At 39.0% G+C, this 21099-nt stretch overlaps 1 protein-coding gene across 1 annotated transcript in view; it reads left to right on the plus strand.

The window, feature by feature from the left end:
* Window positions 1-1089: 1089 nt before the first annotated feature.
* The window catches only part of ANO10 (anoctamin 10), a gene marked incomplete at its 3' end in the record, with an annotated part of 124551 nt that continues 104541 nt past the window's right edge, over window positions 1090-21099 (plus strand). The window contains exons 1-7 of the mRNA XM_084247789.1: window positions 1090-1237; window positions 4494-4691; window positions 6108-6242; window positions 13172-13291; window positions 15546-16115; window positions 17461-17516; window positions 19760-19834. Coding sequence (XP_084103915.1) covers window positions 1099-1237; window positions 4494-4691; window positions 6108-6242; window positions 13172-13291; window positions 15546-16115; window positions 17461-17516; window positions 19760-19834 — 1293 coding nt within the window. The 5' untranslated portion in view covers window positions 1090-1098. The remainder of the gene's footprint in view (window positions 1238-4493; window positions 4692-6107; window positions 6243-13171; window positions 13292-15545; window positions 16116-17460; window positions 17517-19759; window positions 19835-21099) is intronic.

A 21099-nucleotide genomic window follows, 5' to 3' on the forward strand; every position in this document is an offset into this window, starting at 1 on the left:
ACAAAACAAACAAACAAATATAATAAATAAATAAAAACATGCCTCTATAAAAAAAAAAACTAAAAAAAAAAAATAAAAGATAATGATGCTAAGCCTCTCTGTAATACTGGTAAATTAACATTTTTTTGTTATGAAAAATTTCAGAAGTTCAGAGGAGTTGAATGAATAGCAGGAAGAATGCCCATATTCTTGCATCCTAAATTTATCCATTGAGAGTCATAGCATGGACACAGAGCTAAGCCTCTGCTCAGAAACTCACACAGTGACTCATTACTGATGGCTGGGTCAGATGTAAACTGGAGCATTTCCCTAAATGGTCTCACTTAACAAAATGCTGCTCCTCTGCTCTGTTCTGGCCAGTCTTCCATTCTTCTTCCATGCTGTTTTTATTCTTGCTGCATTGATTTATTGATTTTACACAGGTTATTTCCCTGTGCAGAACATATTTGATCCAAACCTTTTTCAGAGTAAATGTTCTGTGTCCCCAAAGCTGTGATTGCTATCTGCTATCATTTTTTCATTTGTGACCACACTATTAACTATTTGGTCATGAGTACTAGTTCCTATTTTGATCTCATTTTGATTTCCTTCATAGAATCTTAACATCCTGACTTTTGATTTAACTGGTATCTCTAGTAAAAGATAAAAGATCTGATCTGAAAAGAAATAAACATTGGCTGCTATGTTAAATAGCATTGCTAATGTATTTGTAGTATGATTTGAATGTGGCATTGATTTATAATACCTGTCTTGTCCCAAATAAAACTTACACACTGCTGGAGAAAAGCAAAAGCTTTTGATCAGTTCAGGTCAGACAATCTGGATCTGCTTGATCAACATGTTGCAAGATTGAGATTTCTCCCAAAGGAAGAGAAGATGTTCTGTGGTATTGGTCACTCCTTTAGTGATGGTCCCCGGGAACTGATTTGCACTCATACTTCGGAGTCATTAATACTCACATAAAGTACAAAGTTAGAATAAGTTTAAAGTGTAAAATTTGCTCTTGTTCAGAATCACTGGGCTGACTCTAATTTTCTCTTTTCCATAATAACCACTTTTCTTTTCACTTTCTTTTAATTTTTAGCAAGTTTATCAAAGATGAAAGTGACCTTATCAGCTTTGGATACTTCTGAGACTTCTTTCACACCTCTGGTAGTCATAGAACTTGCTCAGGATGTCAAAGAAGAAACCAAAGAATGGCTGAAAAACAGAATTATCACGAAAAAGAAAGATGGAGGTGAGTATAGTGAATACCACTCAGACTTAGTCATGTTCAGTGAGTGAAAATTTATTTTCAAATGTGTTTTACATTTTCTCACTGATATATTTTTAAAATTAATGTTCCTTTATTTTGCTTTTTATTATTTATCTGGGACTTAAAAGAAATCTTTTTTTTTTTTTTTTAAGAGGCCAGAGATGCAGTGGGTGAGAGGATTCACCAGAGACAGTGGGGAACAGAACAGGCAGACTGACTGAAATACACTGTTAAGAGGAGCAATGGGCGAGACAGGAGAGGTCTGACTCACCATGTGGGTTGCTGCCTGGCCGGCCGGGGATTGAACTTGTGCTGCAGAGGCTGTGGATTGCTTCATAGTGCGGTGCTTAACCCCTTGTGCCACCAGGGAGGCCCCTTAAAAGACACCTTAAATCAACATTAGACTGTAAATTTCCATTAGACTATAATGAATATGGAGTGATTTTGTTCACAGCTATAAACTCTGTGCTTATCACAGTTCCTGGTGTACAGTAGGTGCTTGATAAATATTTGTCCAATGAATGAGCAAGTATCTATTGCGTGTTCTTTGTATGGTGCTGGGGGAAAGATAAATCCAGCCTGTTCTTGCAAAGATATTTCTTGCAGGTGACAGGGTAAGGAGACTTAGTGTAACTGTTGTAGAGCAACCCCGATACAAAATGGGGTGCCTGACTGTGGGTCCGACCCGCGCGCTTAAAAGGACTTATTAATGCTCTAGGGAAGGGGAAGGGAAGGGGAAATGAGGAAATGTACAGCTCAGGGAGAAAAGTGGGAGACAAAGTTTTAAATGAGTCCTACCCGATCTGCTGATCTGGAATCCCAAATGGCGCTCTGAGAGCTGCTGCAAGCCAGGAGCCCTAAAGCCAGGAGGCAAGCGACAGCGAGCCCCCCAATGCCCACGTGTTTGGTTTTTATATCCAACCTGGCTGCCCAACTCCACCCTCAGGTCCCAGCCACCCTCCCTTTGGTGGTGATGGGATTTGTCTTTCCCAATGTCTTGATGGCTTTAGTCTGGAGTGGGGGTGGGGTCCACAAAGCCTGTATGGGATTAACTCAGGACATCATTTCCCCCTAACATTACTTCCTAGAAATTGAAGTAACAAAAGAAGCGAACAAAAGAGTTGTTACAAAGCAGTGCTTAGTACCTAAAAGGGAAGTGTATATATACTGTGTTGTAAAAATAAAGGGAAGAAAGCGGTGATGCTTTGGTGATGCTTTTTGGGGTGGTTAGAGATGTCTTTATAGAAGAAACCAAAGTTTAGACCTTTCCCAAAGGGAGAAATGAGGTCTAAATCTGGGTGAGAGGGTGGAGGGCTTTTTACATGAGAAAATGCCCCACAAAACTATGCAGAACAACATCTAAGACTTTACTAACGCTGGACCAAACTTAGGCTTTTTTAAAAAGATTGTTACTGTAAACTGAAGTGCTTTCTTAAAAATGAAACTTCGATAAACACATGCAATTTGCAGCAACATGGATGGAGCTGGAAGGGATCATGCTCAGCGAAATAAGCCAGAAAGAAAAAGAAAAATCCCGGATGGTCTCGCTTATAGCAGGAATCTAGAAAACTTAAGTAAGGGACCAGGAAAAAGAATAACTATAAGAAAGTAAAAATCAAAATCAACAAACAGCTATGAACCAGAGACACTCTATGGGGGGTGGGGGGCGGGGAAAGGAGTGATTGGGGTCAAAATAAGGGGGTTGCAATTGTATGGGGAATATAAAAATAAAATTTAAATTAAAAAAAAAAAGAAACTTCGAAGTGGAAGTTTTAATGTTTGTTTGTTTTTCAAATAATAGAATCAAAAGAAAATTTATAAATATGTATCACTGCTTGCTAAAATCTGAGCTGTTTCACTGGTCTAGGGCCCCTTTAAGGCTCCTGAGATCTCAGAACATTTGTAGTGTCTTAGAGTGAGGGACTACAGTGTACCCCAATCTCTTCCTTTGCTCACTGTGTGACTTTAGGAGGGACACACAAGGGTGGGGAAGGTAGAATCTATCTACTCTGCTGGGACAATAGTAAAGGAAATTACCAAAAAAGTATTCTGGAGTTTTCAGGTATAGGCAATAAATTTAACACTCATGTTTGCTTTTACTCTTTTCCAAATTCCTATTAAAATGTAACGAAAGGTTTTTTTTCAGAAAGATATAAGTACACATTTGACGTAGAAAAAGGACAGCAGCACCATTCTGGAAGCTGGAAAGCAGGTGGATGAGTAGTAATTAGCTTCTCAGACTTGAGAAAGTCAGAGGTGAAGCTGGCTGGGTAGAATATTGAGATGAGTTTGGTTTACACTGCAGAATATTCCCAAAGACTCAGAAGTCAGTGAAACTGAATACACATGAAGTTCGAAATAAAATTGGTGCCAAGAAAAAAGAAAAAGAATGACTGCAATCTATTTTAAAAAGAGTTCAATTTCTTGATTCCTTCTGTATTTTACCACCTGGCAGAAGACTCTGCTTATTCTCTGCAGAGGGTCAGATGCATGGATTTTGGCATGGGGACACTATGTACAATTAGACACAGAGAGTCTGTCTGAAAATAGGGCACTAGCTCAATATTTTTACCCACCACAGCTATGTCGGATAAAATTAATATCCTTTAATTTTAATGTTTTTTAATATTAAGAAACTTGTTATTTTTACTAAGTTCAATTTTATATCTAGAGCTTATAAATTTTGAATTCTTTTCTCATATCTACTTGTGATTTGAGTAACTGTTAAGCTACTTATTAAATTTTCTAGTTTTTGGCATTTATTAAAAAAAGTTGTACAGGATTGCCATCCCCAATTATTTTTATATAGTTGACCCATGGACAACATGAATTGAACTCCATGGGGTCCACTTATATATAGAAAATGTATTTTCTTTCTTATGATTTTCTTGATAACATTTTTTTTTCTCTAGTTTACTTCATTGTAAAAACAAGTTTATAATACATAGTCAAAATATGTATTAATTGACTTATCGGTAAGGCATTCAACAGCAGGCTAGTAATAGTGAACTTTTTGAGGAGCCAAATGTTATACACAGATTTTCAACTATTCAGGAGGGGATCAGTACCCAATGTCCCTGCATTGCTTAAGAGTCAACAGTATATGCTACTTATTTGGAAACTGGATTTAAATAGTTAATATAATTTCTTTTCTAAAAACATATTATTTATTTAGAAGATTTTTATTTTTGAAACTTTTGTCTCTTTCTAAGATTGTGCTTATCTTTTGTGTTTGAAGGTGCCCAGCTGTTGTTTAGACCATTGTTAAATAAATATGAGAAAGAAACACTTGAAAATCAGAACTTATATCTTGTTGGTGCCTCCAACACTAGACTGTTACTCGGGGCAGAAGCACTGGGGTTGGTTAAAGAGTGTAATGACAACGCCATGCGAGCCTTCACCTACGGTACACGGCACAACTTCAAAGGTTTTGATGGTAAGTCCCAAGATTCTGTGTTTCTGTCAGAATCGATTATCAAAGAGAAGTTTTTGATGTAAGTTAAACAGAACATGAAGCTCCTTGGATGCTTATTAAAAAGCCTGTTCTATTTTCACATAATACAATTCTTTAATCATTTCGGTAGTTATTATAGAATGTGGTACAAATATCCAAACAGCAGACGCTTGCTTGATCTCATTCACAACCAGAGAGCAGAAGGTAAAATGTTCTTTAACTCTAATAATATATATTTTTTAAAGATTTATTTATTTATTTATATAAGCACTGGGTACAGTCAGAAGCGCGGGAGGGTAAGAGAATTCACCAGAGCCAGAGCAGAGAGCAGAACAGGCAGACTGATGAAGCACACTGCTGAGGGGAGCAGCGGGCGGCAGGAGAGGTCAGTGCGCCGTGTGGAACCCTCGCCCAGTGGCTGGGAATTGAACCTGTGTGGCAGAGGCTGCGCAGCTTTGCAACCCAGTGCTCAACCGCTGCGCCACCGGGGAGGCCCTCTAATAATATTTTTAACTAGAGATAGAACTGAAGTTTGCCTATACGACAAATTTTCCTTCAAACTCTCAAGCCCAGGCCATTCCTTCTGGAGTCAGGCATCTTCCTGTAAATGAGGGAGAAGAAAGTCTGATAAGAAAATACTGCTTTGGGCCTCCCCGGTGGCGCAGTGGTTAAGCGCTGGGCTGCGAAGCTGCCTGCAGCCTCTGCAGCGCTGGTTCGATCCCCGGCCACCGGGTGAGGGTCCCACATGGTGCAGCAGACCTCTCCTGCCGCACCCACTGCTCCCCTCAGCAGTGTATTTCGTCAGTCTGCCTGTTCTGCTCCCAGCTCTGGCTCTGGTGAATTCTCTCACCCTCCCATGCTTCTGACTGTACCCAGTGCTTGTATAAATAAATAAATAAACCTTTAAAAAAAAAAAAGAAAGAAAATACTGCTTTTTGGACAGGTTAATCCTCTTAAATGAGGCACATTTCACTTTGGTCATTTATTCACTGAGATATAAAAATCTAGAGTCTGATGAAATTTAATCACATTTTGTAACTCAGAAAGCCCAGGAAGGAACTAATTTGATTCCAAAGCCAGATTCCTACCCTGATATCATACCTGCCCTGGCTTTTTTGCTCTTCCCAGAAACTGTCCTTCTCTGGAACCCCCTTTGGGCCAGCATAGAACCAGTTACCTTACCAGGAAATGGGGATTCTAGGATACTAAACTGCTACTGTGTTTCTTATTACTAGATTTTCCAGTATCATGTCAGTAGTGATTTTGTACTTTGATTACTCCTTAAGTTAACTGTTTATCATTCACATCATTATTTCTATAATCCCAGGTTATTTAAATATTAGTCAATTTATTTGACTACTGCTGAGAAAATAACTGGAATTTTTTGTTTTATTTTAGACAACAATGATGATTTCCTTACAATGGCAGAATGTCAGTTCATTATCAAACATGAACTTGAAAATCTTAGAGCCAGAGATGAAAAAATGATCCCTGGTTACCCCCAGGCAAAGTTATATCCAGGAAAATCATTATGTAAGTCATGAAATCAACCAGCTTATAGATATGTATTTGAATGCAACTTTTTTTAAAATAACAGATTATAGAAGCTTTATATTTTTTCTTTTACTGAAAATGTACACAGTTTTATAACTTATTTTGCTCTAACATGTCTTTTGCATTTAGAACTTCACTATTTTGCACCTTTAAATCAATATATTTGTTCTGTATGTTTTGCCGGTTTTTATTTATTGAGTATATTTATCACAGCATACAGTTAGTTTAAAATTCAGTGTGAACACATGTACATATTATACAGTTAAAATAACAGTTTGGGCTTCCCTGGCGGTGCAAGGGATTAAGTCTCAGCACTATGAAGCTATTTGCAGCCTCTGCAGCACAAGTTTGATTCCTGTCCAGGGAGCTAACCCAAATGGTGCAGCAGACCTCTCCTGTCTCACCCGCTGCTCCCCTCAGTAGTGTATTTCAGTAGATCTGCCTGTTCTGCTCCCCACTCTGTCTCTGGTGAATCCTCTTACCTCCCGCACCTCTGGCCTATACCTTAGCTCTTGTATGCATAAATAGATAAAATAAAAAAAAATTAAAATAACAAAGTTTACTTTATGCCCAAACATTGATATAATCAATATTCATGGGGGAATATAAAGAGGAGACGTGATATTTTCCTGGAGCACTCTTCCCATCTCATCTCACTAGAGATGAATACCTGAAAAAAAGGAGAAGGTTTAAATAGATTTACAAAATCACAAAATGCCTGAATACAAATTAGCAGCTTACATTTTCATTTTACATAATTCTGCTTGAATGAGAAAACTAATTTGCAGAATGAAAGTATTTAACTACACTGTGAAATTCCAAGTTTACCTCAAATCCAGATAATGGCAAGGCCTCAGAGCATTTTTTTCTGCCTATAAAATACACTTTAAACATGTAAGCTTTGCAGCAGTCCTTCTGCCTACCTGTGACTATGCAGGTGCTTCTTTTCACCAATTCTCTCCCTTTCCCTTATGCCTGCCCATGACCTGTACCACGCTGGTGCTTGCACTGAACTCCCTCAGCACAGGCAGCTCTCCTCAAGGGCACCTGCCTGTGACCATGCAGAACTCTCTCTTAGCAAACCTGTTTCTTTCGGGGCAGCTCTTCCTGCCTGCGTGTGTCTATGCAAGTGTCTTTTATTCTTTTCCCCTTTTATAATATACCTCCTCTTTTGGATTAAACAAACAAACAAACAAACATGTAAGCTTCTATCACTCCCAGTGTGGTTTCCTTTTAATCATCAGTGTTATACTTTTCCTAGGTGACCAAGAGCCAGTCGGTATTCCCAGTTGTCACCAAATATATTTTAGATTCAGAGACACCCATTCTGATGTTGCGCAACCATCACATCTGTCCCCATAATTCTTTTCTTCATCTTGTAAATCTGAAACTCTGTACCCACTAAAAAACAACTTCCTTTTCCCTCTTCAGCCCAGCTCCTGCTGACCACCATTATATGACCTGTCTTTATGATTTGACTATTCTGTGTGTCTGAAATAAGTGGACTCACATGCCATTTGTCTTTTTGTGACTGGCTTTTTCACTAAGGATAAAGTCCTCAACGTTGACCTGTGTTGTATCATGAGGAAACCTTTTCAAGGTTGAGTAAAGTTCCATCATATAGCTATGCTACATTTTGCTTATCCATTCACATGTTGATAAACCCTTGGGTTGCCTTCTTCTTTTGCCCTCTGGCTGCTTCACCCAGGCTTGCAGAGGTATGGGTGCTCTTAGTTCACCCTGGACTCACTTTTAAGGCCTCTTTTCATAGTTCGTGATTCAGGTTTATAGTGTGGTTCTTTTCTGTCATCACAGGTACAGGTTTCTTTTTATGTTTCTTGTTTCCTTTGTTGTTTTTAGTTTGGTGTCATTAACCAGAACAAGGCCCAGGTGTCTCGTCCCTGTTTATTGCCAGAATTTCGACCTTTGTATTTAAGTAGTTGCTTGTTGCCATGCCCAAATTTTAAATCTTTCTTAATTTATTAATGGGAAGACATGTTTTCAGACTCAGCTGGGCACTGCATCAAGTTAAATACAGAGCTGACTGAGGCACTCTCCTGGTTGTTAGCATAACTATCCTGTGTCTCCTGTTCATCCACTTTAATCAGCCAGTCATGTAGAAATCTCCGATTTCACCTATTAGTTTCTGCACAGGTACATTCTCTTGCTTTGGTTGGGACAGAGATAAGAATGAGTGTGCCCTTTATTAAATGGGGCTTTGGAGCAGTCATTTTCCAAATGTTCCCAGTTGCTTCAAAGAGAGAAATTTTTAACTGAATTGAAAACCATGAAGGAAATATATAATTGGATTTCTCTTGGGTGCATCGGTAGCCAGCCTGGTGCCTTATTAGAAATATCTTTCTTGTTGGCATGGTAAGACTTTTGTAAGCAAGGATCTGACCTTATTTCCCTCCTTCCCTACTTCTCACCCTTCTTCCCTCTCTATGCAATAAATAGAAGAGAATAATAAAATAATTTTAATTACAGTCATGTGAGATTTTTTTTTAAAGATTTATTTATTTATTTATACAAGCACTGGGTGCAGTCAGAAGTGCGGGAGGGTGAGAGAATTCACCAGAGCCAGAGCGGGGAGCAGAGCAGGCAGAAGGACCGAAGCACACTGCTGAGGGGAGCAGCGGGCGGCAGGAGAGGTCTGCGCTCCATGTGGGACCCTCCTCCGGAGGCCAGGGAGCAGCCGGGGATCGAACTGGCGCTGCAGAGGCTGCAGGCAGCTTCACAACCCAGCACTCAACCGCTGCACCACCGGGGAGGCCCCATGTGAGATTTTTTATGCTACCTGAGAATCATGTTGATGTTGTTAGACTGAATTTTAAAATACTGCCATGTTTTTTTCCTTTATGTCTTTGAAAATGTGATCCCTAAAATCCTGTGTTGTATTTTGCATCATTTTAATTTTATATCATAGTATTTGGTTGAAGAAGTGGTATATGGATAATTATAAACTGAACTGTTGACAAATTTTTTTTAAAGATTTATTTATTTATGCACACAAGAACTGGGGTACAGGCCAGTGGTGTGGGAGGTGGGAGGATTCACCAGAGACATAGTGGGGAACAGAACAGGCAGATCTACTGAAATACACTGCTGAGGGGAGCAGCAGGCGAGACAGGAGAGGTCTGCTGTGCCATGTGGGCTGTTCCCTGGCTGGCCGGGAATCGAACTTGTGCTGCAGCGGCTGCAGATAGCTTCATAGGTTGCGTCTTAATGCCCTGCGCCACCAGGGAGGCCCCTGTTTACAAATTTTAAAGCTAATACAACTTACAGTGACTAAAGTCCTAGATTTTCACCACCAAGTTAATCCACCAAAATACATGGAAAGGCTTGTTTTCACTTTAAGCTTTATTGGAGCCATTATCTGAGGTAGCCTCATCCTTGAAGCTGATTGGGAGGAGAGATTATAACCTGCTGTGTGCCAGGCCCCCTCAACATTGGGAGTGGCTCGCACTTTTATGAGAAACAGCCCATCCTCACAGACTTACTTTGATTTTCATTGTGCACATAGCAATTATAATTTTGTTTGCCATAATGTTGTGTTTTTATAGAAAGCTTTCATTCAGTAGCTAGTTACTTGTGTCCTCACAGCCATGAGCTGTGTATGTAAAGGTGCTCTCTCATCCATCAAAGCCACGTGGAGAGCTAGAAATATGCTATATGTAAGTCTCAGTCATTGTGCTCACCTTGGGAGGCTCCCGCTTGTAGTTTCCTGTGTGAGCTAAGATCTCTTCATATTCTCAGATTGTGCCTTCTGCTATTGATTACTAATAGTTAATAGTCATGTAAATAACCTCATGAGTGTTTTTCTTTAGAAAGAGGAGATAGGAGAGCCAAGAATTTCTTATTTATTAACTGTACTCCAAGAAATGTCATTTAAGATTAATCTCTATCTCACAGTGCCTGTCAGATCATTATCATGTTTTGATTGCAGGGATGTGGCACATCTCAGATTAGATTAATATTGTTATTCTTTTAGAACTTCTAATATTTATCTTCTATATACAAATGGGTAGGTTAGAGTGGCCAGATGCAACCTGTCTTCTGAAATTATTAATTCATCTTATGAGAATAATGGAGTAGATTTCAAGTAATTATCATGTAGTCGGCATGTACATAAGAAGATTGAGCTATTGATCTCACCTATCACTGTGTACAGAAGCTATATATCTATTTCTCTATCTATATCTAGATAGAGAGATCTCTCTGTTGCTACAAGCATATTTGTAGAAACAACATAGGAATATAAAAATGTATTCAAAACACAGCAGAGTTTTCCTTCTTAAGAAAAAAGTGGTGTGTTCACTCCTGAGTGAGAGAGTTGGGTGGGGCCTGGGCCGGGGCTGCTGGTGCATAGCAGCAGCTGCAGGGTAAAGGGGGGCTGTCTTCACCGTGCAAAGGCTGCTGCTGGCCTTTGCCCCCTCTTGGTACTTTGTGCGCTGTTCATCACTTTCTGGACTAGAGGCAGCAAGACCTGCTCCTCAGTGATGCTCTGAGAGATTTTTGTTTTTACTTTAGAAGAAAACTTGTCACGTTAACCAAAGACAGAGGTAGTGCTGTTTTAGTATTGTTATTGCATTATTTGATTTAGAGAGTTCCTGTGTAAGACTTATAGTCTCTCTTAAATTGGATTTTTGTTTGGCTAATTGTTAAATGGCTAAAATGGTAATAGCCCTAGTACTTGACAACAGATCATTCAGCATTCTTGAAGGAAGGAATCTTAGTTAGTTGTTCTTTTCTTTAAATAGGCCTGTACATCATCACGTTTTCCATAGAAGGTAAAGCTCATGTTAATTACATTCTTAGCTGACTTGGGAAGGTTGAAGGATTTGAAATAAAAGTCTTCTATTTTTAGAAGCTGAAACTAGAACCATACTTTGGCACTGAAGAAGAAGTGAAGCCTAGTAATGTAGGATTTGTGGCTTTATATTCTCTCTGCGTCCTCAGTTCATAACCCTGTTTTAGAAGTAGACAAGCTGGTTTTTATGCCTGCCTGGAAAGTCTTTTATGCTGGAATGGAATCATTTTTTTTTTTTAAATAAAGAACTGAGAAATAGTGAAATAATTTAGATACTGTCAGTTCAAAGTTAAAAAAATTTGATACAGTACTTGAAAAATAACAAGAAAGAATAAGCTACAGCTCTGCATCCCCAAATAAGAGATAAGAATCAGAACTTTTGTGGGTGGCCAACTCATCTTAGCTGAAGAAAAATTTGCTGAAACACTTTAGAATAAAAATATTCAAACAATGGATCTGACCACAGCAGAGGCTGATATAACTTAAACCACATGCCTTTTTTCTTGTTACTGATATTTTAGTATATGCTTTTTAAAATCATTAAGGAGAATGTCATCACAACCCTAGCTTTTAAAAAACATTTTTCTATGTATAACTTATGTACAAAGTATAACTTGTAATGAAGAATCATCAATTACAAATCTTTTCCTCCAGACTCAGACACTTCCCTATTGTCAGTACTAGATATTTCCTCTTTACTATTTTTCTTTCTTTTCTAAGATATTAGATTTAATTGCCCTGAAGAATATATGATAGGGCTTCCATCCAGAGGACACGTTGTCTCTCCTGTTAGGTGTAGTATTTCTACGCTAAAGACTCAGGTCATGTTTCTTGTCCATCCTGCAGGCGTTTATTTGCTGATCCTCATTGAGAGGCCTCTTTCTGATATTTCATCACCTGTGTTTGGTGACAAGGTGGATAATAGGGGAAACAGTCCTCCAAAGAGATGAGCTGGTAAACCTTATCAGTATATGAAAAGAGGAAAGCATCTGCTATTGATGCAGATGCCATTTTATAAGCAGCCATAGTCTTTCTAAGAGACAGCACTGGGAAAGTGCTCTCTTTCTCTCTCTGATTATGGTACATGGCATTGCATTTGAGTTCTCCACATTTTGGGTCTTAAAGGCTTAAAGGCCAACCAACCCGGTATGTCACTAAGTAATTATGGATGAGAGACTGCCCGGTTTTTATTTGTTATTACCAGGGAGTCTTGTCTGTGATTCAGTTTATCTCTTCAGATACATGCATGAGTGTTAAAATCACACTAGACAAATGACTGCTAAGAGTAGAAAATCTTTTATATTTGCTGTTTGTGAATGTGTAAGCCTTTGCTAATGGTTTAGAAAGGATGAAAATGACTGAACATACTTGTATCAACAAGAATAAGAGGAACCGAACATTTTCTTACCTTCACTGTAGTGGAAAGACAGATTGGAAGAATTTTTCTAAGGGCAGCTTTGTAATGTGTGTCTAAATTTAAAATATGTATGTTTTTGGATCTAGCAATTCTTGTGTAAGGAACTAGTAGACAGGTGGGGAAATGTAAATGTACAAGAATTAACATATAAATAACTAACATTATTTATAATGGTAAAAAAGGGAAATGCATTTTTCAAAAGAGGATTGAATTATAGCATTTCATACAAGGGAATATTGTGACAGTGCTAAAAAGGACATAATGTTCTATTTATAGTGACATTGAAAATATATTACTATGTGAGAATATTCCAGAATAATGAGTATAAAATGATCCCATTTTTGTTTTTAAAATATCTATGATGTGTATTTTAAAGTCTGGCTATAAAGTAAATTGCTGTTTACAGTAGTTAATTTGGGGGGAAGAGAGAAAACCTGAGACCTTTCAAATTCTAATTTGTGCTCTACTGTAAGGCTTAGGATTTTACATTGACATGTATTGCTTTCATAAGCAAAGAAAATAGTAACGACATTTATATCCTGAAGAACAAAAGAAAGTGAGTCTTTGGGGTAGGCAGTATAACAGTGATCTCTGTGTAGCGCTTCTCTCTTCATTTGATGATGCAGGTCATGAACAATCTCAAATCTGTTTTGTGAAGTTTGGCCCATTTTCCCTTTGCAGTGAGAAGACTGCTCACGTCTGGCATCGTGGTTCAGGTATTTCCACTGCATGATAATGAAGACCTGAAGAAGCTTGAGGACACTTGGTACACTCGGTTTCCTTTAAAGTGTCAGCCCAAAGGTATGTGTCAATCCCTGTTCTCTTAGAGGTGAGGAAGACACAGCAGTATAACCCCCAGGGGTAGACATTTAATGCTCTGCTAGGCGAGACTTACCAGCTGCAGTTGGGTAAAACCGTGTGTGGGGGCAGTAAGGGGACTTCCATGATCCATTCATTTATTTGTTCACTCACGCATTCTTTTGTTCCTTCCTTTATTTCTAGTATCATTGTAGGTGGTCTGAATTACAGATGTTCACCAAATTTCACCAACACAGGCCATTCAGAGTGACCACCATGATTTCCTGTCAGAGCTGGAATAGAATAGATTGTATAAGAATTCAGTTTGTGAATATTTTGTTTTTGAAAATATCTTTCTCTTTGGAGCTAATCATTTGGAGTGGACAAGCTGTGCATGATCTTAGAGCCAGACTAGCAGATTTAAGTTTGGTTTATAAATATCTTAAGATGGTTTATAAATATCTTGATGTAAATTTCTGGATCTATTCATTTTCTCTGAATCCAGCTGTAAGAATAATCATTAATTTACTTGGTATATGTTGAACATTACTTTGTGTAAATTTATGTCAGTATGGATGTCCAAATTTTTTGGTTTTGTTAAGTCTTATAAGCATGAGTGTTATATATAAGCTGGTAGATTTCACCATAAATGTTGCTATCAGTTTTTCTTGACATGGCATTTCTCTTTTAATTTTGTTTAAAGGAATCTCTGTAATATAATTTCCTTTTTAATGTCCATTTCTGAGAATAACTGTTAAGAGTATTTAACAGTAAACAAAAAAATATTTTTAAGATCAAATTTTTAAATGGCATTTTGAAATTTTTCTTGTATTCTCTGAAAGGAAGATTTTTGTTTTTATTAGTTCCTTACTTAATCTTTCCACTCTGTTTATAGGCAGCATTAAATTTAAATATTGTCTCTAGGACTTGTAAGAGACATTATCTATAAGCTACTGTTAGAAAGTAAGAGGAGAAAAGGAGTTGATGGTGAAGGCTGGCCATGCTTGTGGTGGTGGGTTACAGGCCTCCGGGAGTGCCTGGGCGGGTGTAGTAGCTGGGGGTAGGGCAAAACTTAAACTCCCACAATCAAAAAAGGGGATTTGATTTAGAGTAATAGAATAACATCCACTGTTTTAATTTGCTTCTGAAAAATTAAGGATGGGAGAAAATAGCTTATCCCAGTTTACTCTAACCCATCTCCATAGACTGATCTGACACATTATCTTAAAAAGAAAACTTTTTTTTAAAGAAGATTTATTTATTTATACAAGAGCTGGGGTACAAGCCAGAGGCATGGGAGGGTGAGAGGATTCACCAGAGACAGAGTAAGTAGCAGAACAGGCAGATGGACTAAAATACACTGCTGAGGGGAACAGCGGGCAAGACAGGAGAGGTCTGCCACGCCAAAAGAAAACATTTTATCTGTATATGATTAACAAGAAATAATAACTCCAACTGCTACCTTTCCCCCAGCCCCTGTGTCCACCGGGTCCCAGAACAGGATGCACTGACAGTCCAGGTGCTCACCCACGTACAGTGCAGCTGGCACAGAGTGCAGCGCTCCTGATCTCTTTGAATTAGTTGCCGTGTGTAGAACTCACAGAATATTAACTGTGACTTTAATGGGAACTTTGCTTAGATGAAGGTATAGACAAAAGTGTTCCATGACTGTTCTAGAAGCAAGTGTGTAGAATATTGTTTCATGCTTTTGAATAATTTTTCTTTAATATAGTGAAAAATTTGCCTTGCTTGACTCATTGATGAAAATTTATATCTTTGGGTAGGAGGAGCAGGATAAGATGGATGGGGAGTCTTCTTTGAAAAGAACATTTATAATTATAACATTAGAGTGGGAGAAAAGTGGAGAGCATAAATTAAATCCCAAATTAAAATAGCTAATTGGCCTGGGCTGAATTTAAAATAGGACCTTGGAGATTTGGAACAGGCCCAAAGGTGAGTTTTCCTTTGGAAAGAGGGCATCCCCAGATGAAGAAGTAAAGGAGGAACAGATCCAGGATGCCTGGCAGCCCCTGTAGCCACAGCCTGCGCCCCGAGCTGGGACAAGTGTCAGTCTTACCTTACAGACCAGTGGGGTCTTTGTACTACGTGGAGGACAGACTTGCCTTCACATATTGACTGAGAACTGAGGGCATTAAGTGATCCCCGCTTAGCTTAGAATTTCTACTTGAAATTATGGAAACAAATGGAAAATCTTCAGTATTTTGTACATAACGTTTTTCTCCCCCTTCCATTGTAGATCATATTCGTGGTTACTTCGGTGAAACAATTGCTCTTTATTTTGGATTTCTGGAATATTTCACTTTTGCCTTAATCCCCATGGCGGTCATTGGGCTACCTTACTACTTGTTTGTGTGGGAAGACTATGATAAGTACGTGATCTTTGCCTCGTTCAACCTGGTCTGGTCTACAGTGATCCTTGAAGTGTGGAAGCGTGACTGTGCCAACATGACCTACAGATGGGGGACGCTGGTCATGAAGAGACAGTTTGAGGAGCCCCGGCCAGGATATCATGGCGTCCTGGGTATCAACTTGGTCACAGGCAGGGAGGAACCGCTCTACCCCAGCTACAAGAGACAGTTACGCATCTACCTGGTCTCTCTGCCATTTGTGTGCCTCTGTCTTTATTTCTCTCTATATGTCATGATGATTTACTTTGACATGGAGGACTGGGCCTTGGGTCTGCACGAGGACAGCGGGTCCGAGTGGACCAGCATCTTGTTGTACGTGCCCAGCATCATCTATGCCATTGTGATTGAGATCATGAACCGGCTGTACCGATACGCTGCTGAGTTTCTGACTTCGTGGGGTAAGGCTTGATTCTTCGTATGTGTGTCTCATTTGCCTGTAAGAAATATTGCTCAGGTCATGGGATTAATATAATCCTACTGCTGCCTTACAAAGAAGGCCATTGTTGCTCTGGCTTGTTATAGAGACATTAAAAAAGTTCATGGGCTTCCTGAGCTCGATGCTTTCATCACGGTTATTGTGGCTCTCACTGAGCATGGTTACCGTGTTCTAGCTGCCCTGCTGAGCACTCTGTCTACACTTTGCTGTTTTCACCTCCTCAGGATACATCAAATTGAAGTTATTTGACTATTGTATGCATAAAGATACTGAGATTTACCTAAGTTCACATAGCAAATTGTACAGCCTGGCTAATCCGGGCCTTACTATGTCTAAGTACCATAATACTGTGTTTTATGCTGAGGGTAAAATAGATTGGATTATTTTTATGATGCTCTGGCCAGATGAGCTGCATCTAGTACCTTAATACTGATTGTCTAGATTGAATGGGGGCTCTGAGGACTGCTGCTGGATTCAGAGAAGGTAGGTGATTGTGTATGAGTCTGCAGTAAAAGAGGAACTTGCTTATCACTTAAAGATGGTTTTGATAGACCATTCCTTAATATATTTATTCATTCAAATGAATATGTTACTATTCCCCTGGAAAAAATCTAGGCCTTAATGTCAAGGATAATAATAAAGATGTGTTAAATTATTTTTATAAGTCATGTAGTGTGAGGGGGTTAAGGGACCCCCTCCAGGGTTAGAGAGTGACTGAGTAGCTACGTTGGTGTTCATGCCTGGGTCGGCTAACACTGACTCTGTACAAGATGACGCGTCTCTTCCGAATCTTCCTTTTGGTCCTTTTATTGCTCTCTCAGGACCTTATGCAGTGTTTCCTTTTATTTGACGAGCATAGAAGTTTGAGTTTTCCTGTAAGTTCATTCTTGTCAGCTAAATATACTGAAACTTTTATTGCCCTACACTTTGGAGGTTGTTTTCAGGTTTTTCCATTACCAGTTTTTTCTATTATCACTTGCTCAATATCTTTTTCTGGGTGTCTCTCTGTGGGGTCATTTGCCAGTACATACCAAATTTCTTTGTAGCAGCAATATTTAAAAAATAATCTCAGACTATTATGCTGTTGCAGCACCATGAAAAATGTGTTTTAAGTTTCTTTCTGCAAATACTCCATTTGTCTTTACCATGGTGGTAAACAGGAGCCATGACTGACATTCAAGAACATTTGCTGATAGAGGCGCTGTTGTTCTCGCTCTGCTCTCACTACAGCTCTCACTTTACTTTGCCACAGTGCTCCCATGCTCCTCTTCTCTGAGAGAAAATGACCTCTCCTTTTAATATTTTAGAGAACCACAGATTGGAATCTGCCTACCAGAATCATCTAATTCTGAAAGTTTTAGTGGTAAGTAGAGTTTTTATATACAAAACCATTTTAATTATGAAAAGTTACATATTGTTTAATATTTCGGAATGTAAATATGAAGACTTGCTTCTCATTTAAGATAATCAGATAGTTAATATACTTTGTGCAAGTAGGTCAGGATTAATAAATAAGTATGTTTATATAGATATTCAGAGTCTTATTACTAATATGCACATGGTGTAAGGCTTCAGATACAGAAAGTAGGATTATAGCCTATTTACAGGTATTCAAAAAACTAACCATGTTATAGATGTGTCTTTTACTGTTGGTGACTTCTTTAGAATATTTCACTATTCAGTAATCCTTCCAGTTACCCACAGTTTGTTCAGAGAAATTTCTAATGTGTGAGAGGTTCCCAGCATGTTCTGATGGGTAGGAGGAAAGAGAGGGAGCAGGCACTGGGTAAGCTGCTTGCTGTTTGTGTAAAAGCTCACACATTATGCCTCTTCCACTATTATTATAAATAATCAAGAAGTACCAGCTTGAGAGCACCTCATTTATGAGGAAATTACCTCAGCCATCTGTAAGAGAACTGAGAAGCAAGGCAGGTGAATAGAGTCCTCTGAACTTTCAACTGGAATTGATTTAACACAGCCCATGTACTCTCCTCCTGAGAGTGGGATCTAGGCCATCACTTAGAAAGAGTGTTCCAGCTGTAGAAATCATTCTAAGGAACTTATCTGTTTTTCTCAGGCTGAAAAGATCAGAAACCACCACTAAGAAGGCATTTAGGTTTCTGGAAGTAGGAAAATTTATAGTGGCAAGAGTGGTAAAGAAATGGAAAATCTGTCACAAGTAGATAAAAGTTCAACATTCGTGGTAATTTGGACATTAGAAAAGGGGTAGAAGAGGGGTAAGAGGCCATCCATATCTGAAACGACTCTGAAGGCCTCATTCTAACATGAAATAATCGATATTCAAAATGCTGGTGCTGAATCAGCAAGGAAGTTAGGCCCTGTGTTCTCTGTGAATAAAACAGGGGGACACACAATACATTAAAAAGGTGTTTTTTTTTTTTTTTTCCAAAAAAGATCATCATAGAGAGCTTTTGCCTGTACAGGTAAAATACTCCATTTGTCTTTAAAGAATTCAGCTGTTTGTGAGATTTTATTATTCTCTGATAATGTCAAATTCAGTGTCAGTGACTGCCCTGTAAAGGCTAGTAAATGAGAATCTGCTCATCTTCCATTGTGTTTCTTAGGGCCGCTCCCTTTTTAATCTTATGGGGAGAGCATTTCTCACCTTGCCCAGGTTTTGCTTTCAATTTCTACCCCAACTCAGCATCCTGACCCCTGTCCTGTGGCTCTGTGGATCTTCCTGCTCACTCCCCATTCCCTGCTAGTTAAGTACACACGCCTGTACACAGAGCAGCCTTTTGTGTCAGGGAGGGACCTGCAGAACAGCTCGTAGGCAGCGGGGGGCTGGAAGGCAGAAAGTGTAGGTGATAGTTGCAGGTCCTTGAGCGGGGGAGTAATTCGAAGAAATGGTACTTGTGACTTGTGGTGGAATTCCCTCTGGTTGCTGTATTCCCCCTCCCCTCCATACAGTGGGCATGCAGGGCAGTCTCAAACCCATGGTGACGAAGATGCTTGCCAGGCCTGGCTGGTTGTTATGGCTAGTATCTCTGTAAGGGTGGGGAGACTCAGGTTTGTGGGCACAAAAGAGGCTCCCTGGACTGGGATGCTTGTGCTGTGGTTCTTGCTGGCACTGCCTGGCCATCCTGATAGTTCTCATGGGATGGGAGTATCAGGCGTGGCAGGAAAAGAGGGTGTGTAGGCAACTTGCAGTTGGGATGGTGTGGGGTGTAATGGGGATCACTATCAATCCTCTTTGCCAGTTCTGCTGCTGTCAGGACTCCTATTCTAATGAACAGGGGTGGGAATGAAGAGAGGTGGGGACTGAGCCTCCCTAGGCTACCTAGGTTGCTTGATCACCAGGTGCGAAATTCTGGGCCTTAGCCTCCTTCTTTTGTAAGAATATAGTAGAAACATAAGATGTGCTGGTGCTGTATTATTCCTTCAGTCCTGGGGCCCCAACCAGTTTGTCTTCCTCGCAGCACCTCCCCAGTTCTCCTTGGTTTGCTTCTTGTTTTCTTTCCAGAGTTTATAGATGTGCTTAGTGAGAAGACCGGCCTTGCAGTCTCTGGACTCGTTCAATGCTATGTTTACAGTTGCAGAGCATTATAAAGCAGCATTAAATATTGCTTTCTTTTTTTTTGGCAGTTCAATTTTCTAAATTGCTTTGCCTCACTCTTCTACATTGCCTTCGTCCTGAAGGACATGAAGCTTTTGCGGCAGGTGAGTGTGAGTAACAGAAAGATGTCAAATGGATGGGTTTTAGAGGGTGCTTCCTATTTTCAGGTAATGTAATCATTTCACCTTATTATTTTTACAAATAAAATCTTTCAAGGTTTTTTTTAAAGATTTATTTTTATTTATTTATGCATATAAGAACTGGGGTGTAGGCCAGAGGTGCAGGGGGTGAGAGGATTTACCAGAGACGGAGTGGGGAGCAGAATAGGCAGATCTATTGAAAGACACAGCTGAGGGAAGCAGTGGGTGAGACTGGAAAGGTCTGCTGTGCCATGTGTGTCAGCTCCCTGGCCAGGGGTTGAACTCAGGCTGCAATGGCTGGCGATAGCTTGGTAGTGCTGAGACTTTAACCCCTGAGCCACCAGGGAGGCCCCTCTTTTAAGTTTTTTGTATATTTATATGCCCAAATCTATATTTTAAAAAGTTAGCAATTAAACTGTGTATCATTTTCAGTTGAAGAGGAAATAGTTGAAGCTCATCAACTTATAAGATTAATCACACAGGACAAAAAAGAAAATTACATAGCGCAGTAAAATCAAATATATGATTCTTCTCAAAACTTGTGAAATCAATGCTAACAGCAAAAAAGGAATTCATTAATTATATTTTTGTGTGTATCAGGGTGGAGGTGATTTGTATAATATTATATAGGGCTTACATATTTCTTTTTTTTTAAATTAGTAAGTTGTTAACTTGAGAGAACAGCAGATTCTATGCAGTGCTGTATCTTTTCTGAAATGTTTAAGAATGTCTGATATTTGTTTTAGTTTGTTGCTATTTAATAACAGTGAGTGAAAATCACTGCTTTCTCATTTCTTTTTTATACTTTCACCCAGCTATCAGTGAGGATTGCTCCTCTCTATGTAGAGTGATTGTTGGTGAAAAAAGTAAAAAAAAAAAATCTAGGCTTATTAATACTTGCATTTTTCAGCAAATTAAAAAACTGGAACAACTAGAGAAAGCTATGAGATTTTGTAATTATGGTTCTACCAGCTTGCATAAAAGTAAAATTAAATGCTGTGCTCTTAAGAGCTATAATAGAAATACTACCACTTTTTGAAAATTGAGAAAGTCCAAAATAATGTATTTGAAATTTATTAATGGATTATAACTTCTCACTTCTTATACTTGGAAAGTCTCTTTTATCTAACAGGAAGCAGGGAGATGGGGAAGATTCTTTAATAAATAGAATTTTAATATCAACAAAGGTGATGTGGGATAGAAACTCTGCTACCATCCAGGGAAAATGG

Source organism: Talpa europaea (genome assembly GCF_964194135.1).
Source record: "Talpa europaea genome assembly, chromosome: 11".
In the NCBI taxonomy this organism is placed as follows: Eukaryota; Metazoa; Chordata; class Mammalia; order Eulipotyphla; family Talpidae; genus Talpa; species Talpa europaea.